The 16,425-nt window shown below is 32.6% G+C and overlaps 1 protein-coding gene across 1 annotated transcript; it reads right to left on the reverse strand.

Annotated features, from left to right (window-relative positions):
* Positions 1-7,275: 7,275 nt before the first annotated feature.
* Positions 7,276-16,095, reverse strand: LOC131051290 (uncharacterized). The gene is made up of 5 exons (XM_059211766.1): positions 15,955-16,095; positions 9,066-9,108; positions 8,421-8,976; positions 8,188-8,314; positions 7,276-7,862 (listed from the first exon to the last, which is right to left on the reverse strand). The coding sequence occupies exons 1-5, from the start codon at positions 16,093-16,095 to the stop codon at positions 7,293-7,295; spliced, it is 1,437 nt and encodes a 478-aa protein (XP_059067749.1). The 3' UTR covers positions 7,276-7,292.
* Positions 16,096-16,425: the final 330 nt, after the last annotated feature.

Raw genomic sequence — 16,425 nt, forward strand, 5'->3', positions numbered from 1 at the left:
TAGTTTCTATCGGAATTGTATCATAAATTTCAATTTAATTTGTAGTCCTATGACAAAAGCAATGAGGGGAGATAGGAAGGATTTTAGGTGGACATCTGGGGTGAATAAGAGTTTTGAGTTGTCAAAAAAGAAGGTGACAAAGTATTCTGTGTTGGCTTTATCGAATTTTAGCAAAGTATTCCAGGTGGACTGTGATGCAAGTGGGAATGCAATTGGAGAAGTGTTGAGTCAGGAAGGAAGACTGATAACTTATTTAAGTGAGAAATTGAATGATACCAGAAGGAGATATTCAGTGTATTATCAAGATTTTTATGCCATAATTTAAGCATTGAAGAAGTGGAGACATTATTTGTTGCCTAAGGAGTTTGTGTTGTATACCGATTATCAAGCTTTGTAGTACTTGAATAGTCAAGGTTAGTTGAATCAGAGACACATGAGATGGGCGGAGTTCTTGGAAATTTTTACCTTTGTTTTAAAGAATAGAAGTGGAAAGTCAAATAAAGTTGTTGATGCCTTGAGTAGGAGGAACTTGCTGATAGAGATGAGAGTGAAGGTATTGGGTTTTGAGGAGTTGAAGAATTTGTATCCGGATGACCCGGCTTTTGCAGAACCTTGGAAAGCATGTAAAGAACCGGTTATGGTGGACATGAGCAAGTGGTTAGATTATTTCATTCAAGATGAGATGTTGTTCAAAGGAACTCAATTTTGTATACCTAGGAGCTCTATGAGGGAGAATCTGATTAAAAAAAGTATAGTGGAGGATTAGCCAGACACTTTTGTGTTGATAAGACATTAGCCTTGGTTAGTGAGAACTAATTTTGGCCTCAGATTCATAAGGATGTCAGAAAATTTGTGCAGAGTTGTAGAATTTATCAACTTGCAAAAGGTAACAGTCAGAATATTAGATTGTATGAACCTTTGAATGTTCTAGAGAGACCTTGGGGGGACATAAGCATGAATTTTATACTTGGATTGCGTAAGACATATAGAGGAAATGATTCTATATTTATGGTGGTGGATAGATTCTTAAAGATGGTATATTTCATAACTTGTAAGAAGACAATAGATGTAGTGCATATAGTTGACCTATTTTTCAAGAAAGTGGTGAGACTACATGAATTACCAAAGAACATAGTTTCTAACAGAGATAATAAGTTTATTGGATATAATTTTTGGAGGACACTTTGGAAGAAGATGAAGACAGACTTGAAATTCAGTTCTACTTTTCACCTACAAACCGATGGATAGACAAAAGTAGTAAACAAAAGTTCGCGAAACTTGTTGAGATGTTTAGTTGGAGAGAAAACCATAAATTAGGACTTGATCCTTGCACAAGCAAATTTTGCCTATAACAATTCAATAAACAAGAGTATTGGAAAAAAACCTTTTGAGATTTTTACCGGAGTACACCCTAGAGGCATATCAGAGTTGAGAGATATCAGTAATGGAGACAAGAGGAGCACAAAGGTGGAAGAATTTGCAAACCATATGAAGACAATATATACTCAAGTTAAGCAACTTTTGGAGGATATGAACAATAAATATAAGGAGAAAGCAGATGAAAAGAGGAGACAAAAAGAATTTGAAGTTGACGATGAAGTGATGGTGTATATGAGAAAAGAAACTTTTCTAGTTGGTACCTACAATAAGTTGAAGATGAGGAAGTTTGGACCTTGTAAGATCTTGAAGAAATTTAGTTCTGAAAATGCATATGAAGTGGAGTTGTCAGATGCTTTGGGTATTTCACTTATATTCAACATTGTAGACCTAAATCAATATCATTAACATAATTCAGTGAGGACAGTACAACAGACTTGGAGAAGTAGATACCCCAGAAGGTATTGGACCAAATTGAAGACATTTAAAATTGATAGTAGGATTGGGTGCAACACCCAGAGAAATCAGTACAGAGAGTATCTTGTGAATTGGAATGACAAACCACTTGAAGACTCATCATGGATTTCGCAGGTAGAGGTAGACTGTCTTGGTTTTCCTTTAACCCTTGCAAATTGAGGGACTCACTTTTTCATCAACTTCAGATGTCTGATGTAGGAGCATTCCCGGTTCTTGGCAATCTTGCATCAACCAAAAACATTTTTTCTTTTGTTTTGCTTTCTGTTTGTAGTTTCAACATAATTTATTTATGTGTTTCTTTGCATTTGCACATCAGACCTTGTGGAGTTGGATTTTGCTTATGAACATGTTCATCTAGCTTATCCTTAGTCCATGAGATGTTTGGATCTTTTTCCAACAAGTTATTGCTTCTAGAATTTGGGATAGTTTTCTAGCTCAGAGCACCGGAACCACCTGGACCTATTTGCTAATGGAGAATCTTGCAGATCTTTCCCATAGCCCGCGGTGCCTAATTTAGTTTCTTCCAACGTTCCTTGGCATGTGGTTGACCTTCCCTTGGGTTTGCACGTGATCCCACAATACTGGGTTACACTTTTTGGTACCACCTGATTTTTGCTAAAATCATACATTTTTTAGAAAATATAATGATTTAAGATTTAAGAGGTTTCATTTGAAGTAATTAATTGAGGAGAGTTAGATCAAAGACTCTTAGATCAAAATTTCTTGGATAGAACCTCTCTAAATCTAAGTCATATGTGCAATGGAGTCTCCTTCACACCTATCAAAATGCTGATAAAAAATCACTTTTACATTAGCTTTTGGGGGGTCAAATGAATTTGTTTATAAGTTCTAAAAAATAATAATTATTTACTCATTATTATAAGCTTTCCAAATAATATAATTTTTAATATATTTAATTTCATTAATATATTTATGTTTTATTTCTTATGAATGTAGGTTTTTCATCGAACATTAAGGATTGTGTTTCACACGTGGAAAAATTGAAAAATAGACAATTTTTTTTTGTAAAAAATGTATTTTCCCTAGGTATTGATATCCTCATTTCAAAACAAAAAGAAAGTTATGTATTATAGAATACATTTCTATCCAAATTACAATTACTTTGTCTTAAAAAATTAACTAAAAAAAAATATGTGACAAAAAATTATGAAAAAATATCCTTTCACTAGATATTGGTGTGACAATTCTATATTATTTAAAATTAGAATTTCCTTCTTGCTATAAAAAAAGTTATGCATTATCAAGTAAATGCCGCTTATGAAAAATGTTGATTACTATAAATATTGAGTTATTAAAAGTTACAAAACAATATGGACAATTAATTTTTAATTATTTTAAAAAAATAAAATATTTAGAATCTATATGAAAAATCTCACAAATTATTAGTTTACTTCACCTTCAAATTCTTAATGGTCTAGCTCCTATAGGTTTTAGAAAGTAAATATTTGATGCAAAATATTGATTCTAGTGTCAAAGTTGGCCAAAAAGTGTAACCCAATATTATGGGATCACATCTGTTGATTCCAGAGGGATTCCTTTGGCGAAGACCGACCTGGTTGTTTTACACATTTTATCTTTGTTCTTCGACAATTGTTCCATCTTGGGCTAAGGTGGATCATCCTTGAGCCATGAATAACATATAAATCGATGTAATTAAGCATAGGAAAGACAAATCTCAAGATATAGAAGATAAATCATAAGGTTAGGAGATCCAGAGTTGGCTCGTATTCTTGCTTGAGCCCAGATATTGTATTTGAGCATGTTTGTAATCAAGCTCGTGTGTCGAATCTTGTAAGCTTGCATGTTGCCGATATTTGTAATATAATTCATGATATAATATAATTCAGATTCTGCATTGTCTCCATCACATTGAGCTATTTGTGTTGTGCTACATTTGTTGCATGGTCCAGACAGTTCTCTTTGAGGACTCTCTTGCTGTGACTACACCATGTGGTATCAAATCTTGAAGAAATTTAGTTCTAGAAATGCATATGAAGTAGAGTTGCTAGATACTTTGGGTATTTCACCGATATTCAATATTGCATACCTACATCAGTATCATGAGGTAGAATTCAATGAATACAATAAATCAAACTTGGAGAAGTAGATACCCCAGAAGGTACTGGACCAAATTGAACATATTTTGGATAGTAGGATTGGGCGCAACACCCATAGCAATAAGTATTGAGAGTATCTTGTGAACTAGAAGGACAAATCAATTGAAGACTCATCATGGATTTATTAGGCAGAGGTAGATTGTCGTGGTTTTCCTCCGATCCCTGCAAAGAGAGGGACTCACTTCTTCATCAACCCCAGATGTCTGATGCAGGAGCATCCCTGGTTCTTGGCAATCTTGCATAAACTAAAAATATTTTTCTTTTGTTTTACTTTTTGTTTGCAGTTTCAACATTGCTTTCTGTTTGCAATTTCAACATTTCTTTCTGCGTTTCTTTGCATTTGCACTTTGGACCTTGTGGAATTGGATTTTTCTTTTGGATATGTTCATCTACCTTATCCTTAGTTCTCAGGACGTTTGGATCTTTTTCTGACAAGTTTCCACTTCCAGAATCTAGGATAGTTTTCTAGCTCAGAGCATCGGAACTGCCTGGACCTATTTGCTAATGAAGAATCTTGCAGATCTTTCTCGTAGATTGTTGAGCCCAATTTAGTTGCTTCCAACGATCCTTGACATGTGGCCGACCTTCCCTTGGGTTAACACAACATTCTATGTTTTTTTCCGGAGGGATTCCTTTGGTAGAGGCCGACTTGGTTGTTTTACACATTTCATCTTTGTTCTTCGACAATTGTTCCATCTTGGGCCGACATGGATCATCTTTGAGCCATGAATATCATATAAATCGATGTAATTAAGCATAAGAAAGATAGATCTCAAGATATAGAAGATAAATCAGAAGGTTAGGAGATTTGAAGTTGGCTCACATTCTTGCTTGAGCCTAGATACTGTATTTGAGCATGTTTGTAATCAGGCCTGTGTGTCGAATCTTGTAAGTCTGCATGTTGTCGATAGTTGTAATAAAATTATTGATATATTATAATTCAGATTCTGCATTGCCTCCATCATATTGAGCTGTTTGTGTTGTGTTTCATTTGTTGCACAGTTTGGACAGTTCTCTTTGAGAACTCTCTTGCAACGACTACACCAGAAAAGAGCTCCACCTTGAACATAAATAATGGCTTTTGACACATAGCATTTATTGGACATCTTACCATTACTGTCATCAAATTTCAGTGGCATACAACCTTCCTTTCTCATCGGCCTACCCACCTTGGCATTCATTAACCATCAAGCTTTACACCTCAGAGATCTTCCCATATCTCCTCCCCCAATTGATCTTCATTTATTGCTATTGCCACATTGGATAGCTTGCATGCCACATTATTCTCGCCTCTCAAGGTGTGAGTGACAAGGAAACTTTTGAACTTCGATAAATAATCTTGAAATAATTTTACGAATTTATTCAATTTCCACTCACCTTTGATAATGACATTTACTACTAACTGAGAGTTGTCTTCCAAATGAAGGTTTGATATTGCTAACTTGTTTGCCATTTTAATTGCTAGCAGAGCGGCTTGGGATTCGACTTCATTGTTCATACCCTCTGCCAACTTCTTTGCCCCTATTGCTAGAACATTACCTTTCTATTCCCTTGCAACATATTTTGCTCCTAATGGACCCAAATTACCTTTTGTCGCCCTGCCAAAATTCTCCTTGATCCACCCCTCCTCAGATTTGTACCATTCAACATCCTTTGCCCTCTTCGTATTCGAATTAACCTAGACAAGCCCAATAACAGACCATTATTATTTTTAAATTATAAAAAAAGTATTTACATAAGATGAATTTATTTAAAAAAAATAAATGTTTAATTTTTAATATAAAATATATTAAATTTTTAAATTAATTTATTTATTAGTATCTAATTTTAATTAATAATATTTTCAATTACATTCATATATTTATAGTATATCAATAAAAAATACTAAATAAAAATTATATATAATTGCTTTTGGTTTTCATTGTTTTGATTGTGATGGAAACATAGAAAAAAAATCATACACAATAAAAAAATCATTGAATAGAATAATTTTTTTATCATTAATAAATCTCCATGGCTCAAGGAATTCACCAAGGTCGTATGCATTGAGGCCTTCTATGAAGAAGGGTGAGTTATGACATTAAAGTTCCATGGTTCTTTTTGTGTTTTGTTGGACCCTATGTTTTGAATTCGACAAGCTTTGTGTGGGGTCTTAGTGTGAGGGTTGTCGATTATCTTAATCATGCTCGTTTTTCTCTATCCAATTTCTGCTATAGACTATCTATATGCTATGGGTAGTCATGTTGGCTTCAACTGTCTTTTTTGTAACTTTTGTAAATTTCAGTGCCCCTTATTTGGCACCTAGAAGGGCCAGATAGGTTGTAATTAGGGTTATTTTTTGGGGAATGGACATTTTGGCTCTTGTATTAAGCTATGGTGATGGAGTATGTTTGTAATTTGGGTTTTTGGTTATATTAATATAATCTCCACCTCAACGCATTGCCCAACAACAAAAAAATTCATTGAATTATACATAACAAAAAATAGAATAGTAATTTTAATTTATAAAAATATATTAAATTCTCAAATTATTTTAATTAATTAGTATGTTATTTTAGTTGATAGTGTTTTCAATTCCATTCATATATTTATAATATATCTATATAAAATACTAAATAAAAAATATATATAATTGCCTTTGGTTTTCATTGTTTTGAGTGTGATGGAAATATGAATAAAAAACATACATAATCAAAATCATATACAATACTTTATAGATTATGAAGAACTCACGTCAAAGGTTGTGCAAATGCATTTTACTCTTTTAAGATTAAAAAGCATTTAAAGTAAAAAGTGTATTTTACATAGATTTTTAAAAATATAGATATGCTAATTATTTTCTTTTGGATAAAAAATATACTCCAATTAAATATTTATAATCATTGAATAATTTTTTTAATTTTTTTAATTTTTTTTTATCATTGAACTATACCTAATAAAAAATAGAATAATTTTTTTTTATCATTGAATTATACCTATCAAAATGCTTACTCGAGTAGTGCGAAGAAATTTTTACTATCCATGTGATTATCTATTCACTGTTTATGGATTTGATTGTGTAAATTTTTTAGCATCAATGTTTTGGGTCACACTAGTTGAACCATCATGAAGATGAGAGAGAGCTCAAGAAGTTGAAAATTTCTACTAGCGATCAAATCAAATTTTACACAATCAAATCGAGAAGCACCAAATAGATGCTTGCTCTATTTTTCTTCCAAATAACAAAAATCAAAATGATAATTTTAATAAATTGTTGTTACATAATAGAGGAAGAAGTAGAAAAGAGAATTGAGAGAGTTATTAATGAGGAAGTGGAAAAGAGAATTGAGAGTTATCAGTGGTTGGATGAGAGGGAGATCCAAACACCATCTCCATAAGATCAATCTCTCTCTTTCCATGCTCTAAATCCACCATATTGTTCTCAACATCCACAAATTCATCTAACATCATGTTTTCGTCATCTCCAGTGGGAACACCATCCAACAAAAAGGACAAGTTAATGGTGTTGTTAAGAGGAGAAGAGAATTGCTGGTGATGGGAAGAGGAGATGGAGATGGAGTCATTGCTGTTGGTGGTGGTGTATTCATTGTGAGGGGAGCAGAAAGACTCATCATCCTTGTCCTTGCCAGTCTGTGGGGGATTCAAACTCTTTATATACTCCTCCAAAATGGAGCTCCTCTCATGGCTGCCATCAAGTGCTCTTCTGCAGCGGCGCCGCCCAGACTGCCTCCTCTTGGTGGCATTCCAGTGGTTTTTAATGGCATTCTCTGTTCTGCCAGGAAGCCTCTTTGCAATCTCAGCCCATTTGTTTCCCAAGTCTCCATGAGCCCTCACAATCATTCTCTCTTCCTCTTCAGTCCATACATCTCTCTGTGAAAAACCACAACAAAACCCAAATCAAAATTCACAAACTTAAGAAAAAAAACGTGAATATCATTAGTTTTAAATTAACATACCTATTTTCAGAAAAATCTATGTAAATCACTCCATGCTAAGCGATTTCTATAGTCCACAGTATAGAGTGAAAGCAGTTTTTGATTCAATTATGTTCAAATTTCTGAATGAAAAAAACTTGAACACAATTGAATCCATAAACTACTTTCGCTCTATGTAAATCACATAATCTATGAAGGAAAAGAGAAATCATAAGTAATGAAATAGCAAGTAGAGGGAAAAGTGGGAAATGGGCAATGACCTTGATATCAGGGCGTAAATGGTTGTGCCATCTTTCTCTGCATTGCTTTCCCACCCGCCCTGTGAGCATTTGTGCAACCTGTGACCATTTTCGCAGGCCATACTGTTCAACTAAATTTATAAGCAACCTGCACCACCATTAAAAAAACTGAAAAGCCCGAATATTTGAATGTGAAAGAAAACAAAGATGAAGCAAACAAACAGACAAACAATATAATCATAATAAGACCTTACCTGTCTTCCTCTGCAGTCCACTGGCCCTTAATCACATTGTGCCTTTTCTGCACTCTACTGGAGCGCTTCACAATCCTTTTAGCATTCTGATTGATCACCCCACCACCGCCATAGTTTCTAGTGCAGGAAAGCTCTTGATGGAAATAGTATGACACAGCTGGAAGTGGAACAGCAAGCTTCTGGTTTTGTTCAAGCTGGTAATCTAAAATCTGGGACCTCATATCAGGTGACAGAACCAGAGAATTCTCATGGTGATAAGTTTGTCCACCCACTAGAGCATTTCCCAAATGCCCAGCTTGTGTGGAAGTAGAAGCAGCAATATGATCTGGTTGCCCCATTTGTGTGCCATACCCCTGCATGTCCAGACCATAGGCTGAAAACTTATCAGGCAGAGATATTTTCCCTGGCTTTAACACTCCTCTTGTTGGGCCTTTCAAGGACACCCTTGTGAGATTCAGTGTTGAGCTTTCCTTCTGGTATTGGTATGACACAGAAGAAAATCCCATTTCCTCAACAACTGCATTTTGTGCCCCCAGCAGAACATGACCATTCATATCTACATCAAAACATCAATGAATTCATCAATGTAAAACTCTGTAATTTCTTATAAAGAACATCTAAAGGCAGGGCAGAAGATTAACTTACCTGTAAAATCAATACCCAATTGGTGAACCCGCCACCCAGGGCTCTGAATCAAATGCAATCTGATCAAATGGGATAACTTTTTTCTTGCAATCTGATCAAATGGGATAACTTTTTTCTAAAAGGGCTACTTTTCTGGAATGGGATTGAAAACCAGAAAAAACAGAAAACCAGAATGCTCTTTGCTCTGTTGCTTCTAGAACTGTGGAATTAGTACTGGTTTATCATATCGATATGTTTCAATTGCTTATGCCCGAATTAGCATTGAAACTTAGTAAAAACTGTGTAATTCAGAAGGAAGAGCAGAGCTCTAATCTGCAATGAAGTAGATAAATTTTCACGTCCATTATTGAATGTTTTCAACCGTAGATCTCAGAAAGATCCGACGGTGGAGGATTGCTGGTGACCGTGACTTTTCGACTTCCACCATCGAAATTCTATTAATTAGAATTATATAAATTAAATTAAAAATCTTAGTTGATTCTCGACCGTAGATGGGAAATAAAATCGGACGGTTGTGGGCTTCTCGTGGTTGTGACTTTTTGCCTTCCAACATGGAAATTCTCATTCTAGGAATAATTAGGGCTATAAATTTGGCTAAAAATAGCATAAATGAGAATCCATGTTTCTTTCTTACATTTGTCTTATTCTTTATTTCTTGTTAGTTCCTTAAAGGTAGGATACTATTGTATTTATTGAAATCTATTTTTTAATTAGTTAAAGCAATGAATGCACAAAATTAAAATTTTCTAACGAAAACTTTATAGTCTAAATTTAATTTTAATTTTAAATAATTATAAAAATACCATTTTCCTTCATTCTTACACATTCCTTTCCATTCCTCTCAATTATTATTATTATTTTAAATAATAAAAGAAAGGGTTTTGAATAATTTTGTTTAAGTTTTATTCATCTGTATGGACTCTAGTTTGAGTAAACATAATCATACATAAAGGTTCGGGTTGTTAATGTGTGGGTAAATATAAGGTGATGTTATGGAATTCATAAGCATTAACTAGCAACTATTGTGGATTGTGGAAAAATAATCCGTTTCATTGATGATGCAAAAAATTACACAAAATCAAACCAGAAGCATTAACTAGCAACTATCATGGATTGTGGAAAAATAATCTGTTTCATTCAATTTTATTTTCAAGATTTCAAAAAATATATTCAAAGAAAGTAGGAGGTCTAGTATCCCCCATGGCATCTTCTTAATTAAACATATTAAAACAATAATCTAATTAGAGGCCTTCAATCCTAACGCTGGACCCATAATTAAAAATATTAAAATATAAATCTAGTTATGAGGTCTCACATCCCTAACACTAACCCTTAATTAAATACATTCAAACATAAATATAATTAGGACGGCTCACATCGAGATACTAGACCGTTAATTAAATATATTCAAACATAAGTCTAATTAGGAGGTCTCATATCCCTAACACTAGAACCTTAATTAAATACATTCAAACATAAATATAATTAGGATGTCTTGCATTGAGACACGAGACCTTTAATTAAATATATTCAAACATAAATCTAATTAGGAGGTCTCACATCCCTAACACTAGACCCTTGATTAAATATATTCAAATAGAAATCTAATGCAAAATTCTTGAATCCTCGACACTAGACCCTTAATTAAACATATTCAAACATAAATATACTTAAATTTAATATAATATTTAATCTCATTAAAGAGGTAGAAGTTAATCTTATATAAATACATTTTTATAATTCTTGAAAAAAAATTAAATTATTAAAATTTACGCAAATTTATTAAAGGATTTTGTTATAGTTTTATTAATTTTTATCAACTCTAATTTTTAGTTGGAGCAAATAAAGTAAATATAAAAATGAAGGTTTTAATAAAATATTGTTTTCATATTATTAATTTATATCAACTCTATTTTTTAGTTGGAACAAATAAAATCAAGTATAAAGATTGGAATTTTAAAAGTGGTTAGTAAATTCAAGGTAACCTTCAAATAATTTTATGGATTCCAATGATTTATTTTTTATTCTAATTTATTTTGAAAATACATTTAATTAAAAATTTGACTAAAGTCTTCTTTCTTAAACAAGATGCTTAATTAAATGTAATTTAAATATATTATAATGGTTAATTCTATTAAAAATAGTAAAAAATAATTTCTTATATATAAAATTAAATCATATGTTTTGATACTATTAATTTTTTATTTGATTTTTTTAGCTAGAAAAAATATATCCAAGTATAAAGACCTTAACTTTTAAAGGTTGTGAATAAATACTAACTTTAAGTTCATCTTATATAAATAATATTTATAATTCTTAATATTCTTATTAAATCATCTTTAGTTAAATAATTAAAAATTCTATAAGTTTATTAAATAATTTTGTTTTACTTTTATTAATTTTTATTGATTTTATTTTTTTGGTTAGAATAAATATAATAAAGTACAAAGATTTGGGTTTCAATGGTGGTGAGTAAGTGCATAGTGATTTCTAAATAACTTTATGGAATTCAATTATTTCTTATATGTTGTCGAGATTTCAAATAAAATACTTGGAAGGAAAAAATATTCAAATTAAATTTATTATATTTTAATTTTATTTAAAGTAGTAGAAATTATTTATGAATAAATATTTATAATTATTTAATAAAGTATTTATTTATTATTTATCATATTTAATTATATATTTTTTTATGGAGGTTTGTCCACAAATTCGTTTTAGCTACCTGATACAAGAGCACAACACGATCCTTGGTGGGTTCATTAAGAACCTTGCAACTTCACCAGCAAACCAAGCACCCATTATATATGCATAAATTTATTAAATAATTTTGTTAAAGGGTGACCACTATAATGTCTCCTTCAACAATGATGTTATTAAGGTTTAAGATTTTGACAAAAGATCAAGGAGTAGTGCTTCAACTTCTACTTTTTTATTGGTTCTTGAATTAAATTTTTTGTTTCCACTTTGATCACCTTACTTGAAGAACCTTGTGAGGCCTCACCTCGTATGTAATAATTTTGAGCCTATTTCTTAATTATATTCCTTCAACTTATCAATTAGATAGATCAAAAGTGATATAGTAAGCTAATAAACTGAGTGACCATCTTGGTAAGCCATATTGAATTTTTCTATAACTCTCCTCTAAATACTATGATGTGAATATATTTAAATAGTAAAAGGAATTGAGCATTATTTTATGAATAGTCATGCATCTCATCTTAAGTAAGCTTATATTACAAGGTTGTTGCTTATGTCATTTTCCTTGTTGTTTACTCTTTTCGTTCTCTTTGGGCGAAAGGTTAGTAATGATGTTATATGTGTAATGGCATCAAACACTATAAGGATTCTATTATACCAAGCATGGTAGGCGTAGTTAGTATGTTAACAAAAAAAATAAAAAATAGTATTATCTAGGGGTGAAATTTTTGGGCATGGTAAGCCTCAAGTAACACATTTATATATAAATGGGTTTAGGTTTCCCTAATATGCACCACCAAAGTTTAATTTCTATATATGCATAGCTATCATACGATTAAATTGACTTGTGAGCAATCAACTAATGAATGAATAAGATTTGAATCCCATGAACATGAGAATACTAGATAATTTATTCTTTTTTTATCATTTCTCTCTACAAGAAGAAAATATGCACTTTTGAATTGACCTGGAGGAGACTCTACTCGTTGCTCTACTCATTGTTAGAATTGTGATGGAAATTTCTAGGATTTTTTTTGCCTGACAATAGAAATTTCTAGTTTTGATGTCACTATTTCTCACCCATTTTCCTTGGATTTTTTAATGAAGATACATGTTCCATTTGGACTATCTAGATAAAAAATGTCGGGTTGGAGTTCCATAAAAATAATCCAATATTACATTATTTTTACTGTTCATAGTTTGAATAATTGTAACAAAATTTCTAGAAGGGTTATACTGCCTTTCAATTTATCAATTGTCTAGTCTCAATATTTCTATGAAAATGAATAATTTATGAATAAATGGTTGTTCATTTAATTAGCTTGTACATACAAAGAGGATACAAAAAAAGATCTAGAGAAACCAATTTTTTTAAGTCTATCCTCAATTGGGACTTTCCTTTTGACCACAATCAAAGAAAAGGCCCTAAATTAAGTAGTCCTTGTGCCAACATTTAACCATTATCCACTTTGGATCTTTCAAAGCATTCATCAAAGATTCATAACCAAAATTTAACAAAAATGATCCGCTTTAATTTATCATCCATTTTTTTGATGTGTAAGAAAGCTAAATTAAGAAAGGTTTGGATAGTGGCGACATAGTATGGAGTAACTATAATGTATGGAAACTAGGGTTTCACAAGTTAAGCAATGTAAACTAGTAAACCCACTTATTTATACACACCACATTAAAAAGAGATTGAATTCAATATATCTACCCTCAATTATGTTGAAAAATAAGACTAAATGCTAATTGAATTATGTTCCTTTTGTTTAGTGAAGATGCAATTGAGAAAGTGTAATTTGAAAGCTAGATCTAGGGTGATTGATAGAAAGGTGACATAAAACAACAAGAACAAAAAAGCTACAGACATCAAATGTAGACACAGAGCTAAGTCTGGATAGAAGAAACATAGGAGCACTTGTGACAACAAATTTGGCTTGAAAGTGTGAGGACATGTGGCAATGGGCATCTCAGTCCCTGATGTTAGATGCATATAGATGTGAATCCTTTGGAGTCAAGATGCCGCTCAAAATCTATTCCCAAAAGTTTATCAAAAATTATTGGGACCATGTGGCACTAGGCAACTTGGTCCTTTAATTTTTGCCTTTGCAAAATCCAGAACTAATTGTTGTCATCTCCTTTGTCAAAATCTCTGCCTATGGCATATGGATCTGTTGCTTGCATAGAGAAAGAAGGAAAATGGTGTTGTTGAAGGGTTTTTTTCCTTATTTCAAACCTTGGGTTTGGAATTAACTCTTGAATTGAATTAAAATTGAACTTGGAAATAGAAATGACTGAATTAAAAAACTTGTCTTTTAAGGACAAGACTACATCTAAATTTGAAAATCTTGAATTGGAACTTTCTTGCATTGAAGTGTTCATGCCAAGATTGATAATGTCATGTACAATATCTAAAAAAGTCTTGATCATGGATGCCATCATGAATGCTTGAAATCTAAACTTTGACCTCTCCTTCACTACCTTGAGGATGTGTGATTGCTTGCTCACTTGAATTTGAAAAGTGCAATTGGAAACTTATAGAGAGAGAGATCCTAAAATGAGGGGGTTAGGATTTCTTTTATACCTAACTACGCCAAATATGTTTGAAATTTTGAGGCAGGTCAACATGGAGAACATTTTTCAACTTGAAAAATGTGACCATTGTGGGGTCTAAATTTGGGCCCCTTTTGGGAGGACCATGGCGCCCACGGTGTCCTAGTCCCAGGAGCATGGCACCCAAGTCATCTTGATCCTACCAATCAGGATTGAAATTTGAATAGGGTCCCACATAGGTACAAAGGATGCTAAATTTAGGTGGGTGTGAGTAGAATCAAAATAGAATCAGGGCATGAGAGGCCACAATGTAAAAGTGAGGTCTAGATAAGGATAAAATTGTGTAGGGATACAATTTATGATGATACATCTAGCCCCCACTTTAGCAAGAGTATGAGACTACGTTCATACTCTCGAAAAGTACATGGTAGCATTGAAAAACATTCATCAAGACATTAAAGAGTCAAGACACACCAAACCCCAAGGACTTAGTATCTTATTAATCCAATATCAAGATAAAAGGAGCAACACATGAATAGAAAACATGACTATGTTGGCCTAGTAAGGCTTATGCTTACTATGAGTCATGTCAAGAAGAAAAAAATTGAATTGAAAAATTGGTGCAAAAGATCACAAAGCAAAAGGTTCAGTTTGCAAAGTAATTTGAATAAGTGAATTGAATTGAATGCAAAATGGATATTACAACATGCACCAAACATGTCATGGAGTGTGATCAAAATTGTACGAACCGAGTCTCATGATGTGTTCAAAAAGTGTAACAATGAGTGGAGTGCATGTAACCACGTTAAGTAATTGCATGCACTTCAATGGGAGCAATAGATTTAAGGTAGCATACATGCATCTTGGAAGACAAGAATGTTGCCACAATGACATCCCCCCAAGCAAGGACAAATCAAGGCCAATGGTCACAAAAAATAATGAGAAAACATAAAAGGGATCCACTAACTATGGTTAGTATGCACTTTTGATAAATCATGTATATTAATTATGATTGCATTGAATTGACCTCATCCCCCAAAGGTAGTGGATTTACGAACACAATGGAAGAAGAGCACATAAGAAGAACATACAAAAGTATTTTTGGGTCCACATGGTAGAGACCAAAAAGAGATCTCAATGCTTTTCATCATCCCCGAGTAGAAAACACAAAAGCACATTTACAAATAATAGAACATGTAGGACATAACATTGATATGACATATAGAGAAATTGAGATACAAATAGAGTAATTTCACAACAAATTTGACCTCTTTATTACCTTATGTCAATGGAGCAAAAAGGGTCATCCAAATAAATCCTAACACAACACAAAGAAATATCAAACAACACATCATGGGGGAAGCACATTACATACTAGAAAACACACATAAGAGAATCCATCGCATGAGCCAAGATAGTCAAGCAAATTGTCTACTCCCTAATCATTCTTAACATTAGTTAGGGATAGTGGAAAATTATATAAGAGGAGAAATAATGAGCACAATAGATGGAGCTACTGCAAGTTCCAAACAAGGACCATGCTCTAATGATGAGTTACTTTGTTTGTAACTAGGAGCTAGGATTAATGTTCTTAAAAAATGTCAAAGAGAGCTCATTATTAAATATTACTAACCTCATACATACCATCATCGGGATCAACATTATTAGCATTAACAATATTATCATCATCATCATCATCCATTTCATCATCTAAATTAATCACAATAGGATTTGTAACACGAAAAGGAAATGAACCATCATTTCTTTTAGGCATTTTAAACTTTTGACATGGTGGATTGAATTGAACTTCCTCCTTGGCATTAGGAAAAGATTGGACAAATGGGACCAAGTTAAGATTTTGCTTCTTTGGGGAGGAAATGGTTTTGGAAGCAAGTTCATGATCCTTTGAATGTTGTCTACATAAATATTCTCTCACACAATGATTTCTCTTAGTTTGACTTGAAACTTGTGAAGGTTGGGGATCAATCAACATAGGCTTCTTTTCTTCCCTTGTAGGGGGAGTAATGAAATAAACCTTACTAGGTTGAGATATACAAGATGTTAACTGCTTTCCTTTATATGATGTAGGGAATGGAACCACAAC

This window comes from Cryptomeria japonica, chromosome 9, assembly GCF_030272615.1.
Source record: "Cryptomeria japonica chromosome 9, Sugi_1.0, whole genome shotgun sequence".
Classification (NCBI taxonomy): domain Eukaryota; kingdom Viridiplantae; phylum Streptophyta; class Pinopsida; order Cupressales; family Cupressaceae; genus Cryptomeria; species Cryptomeria japonica.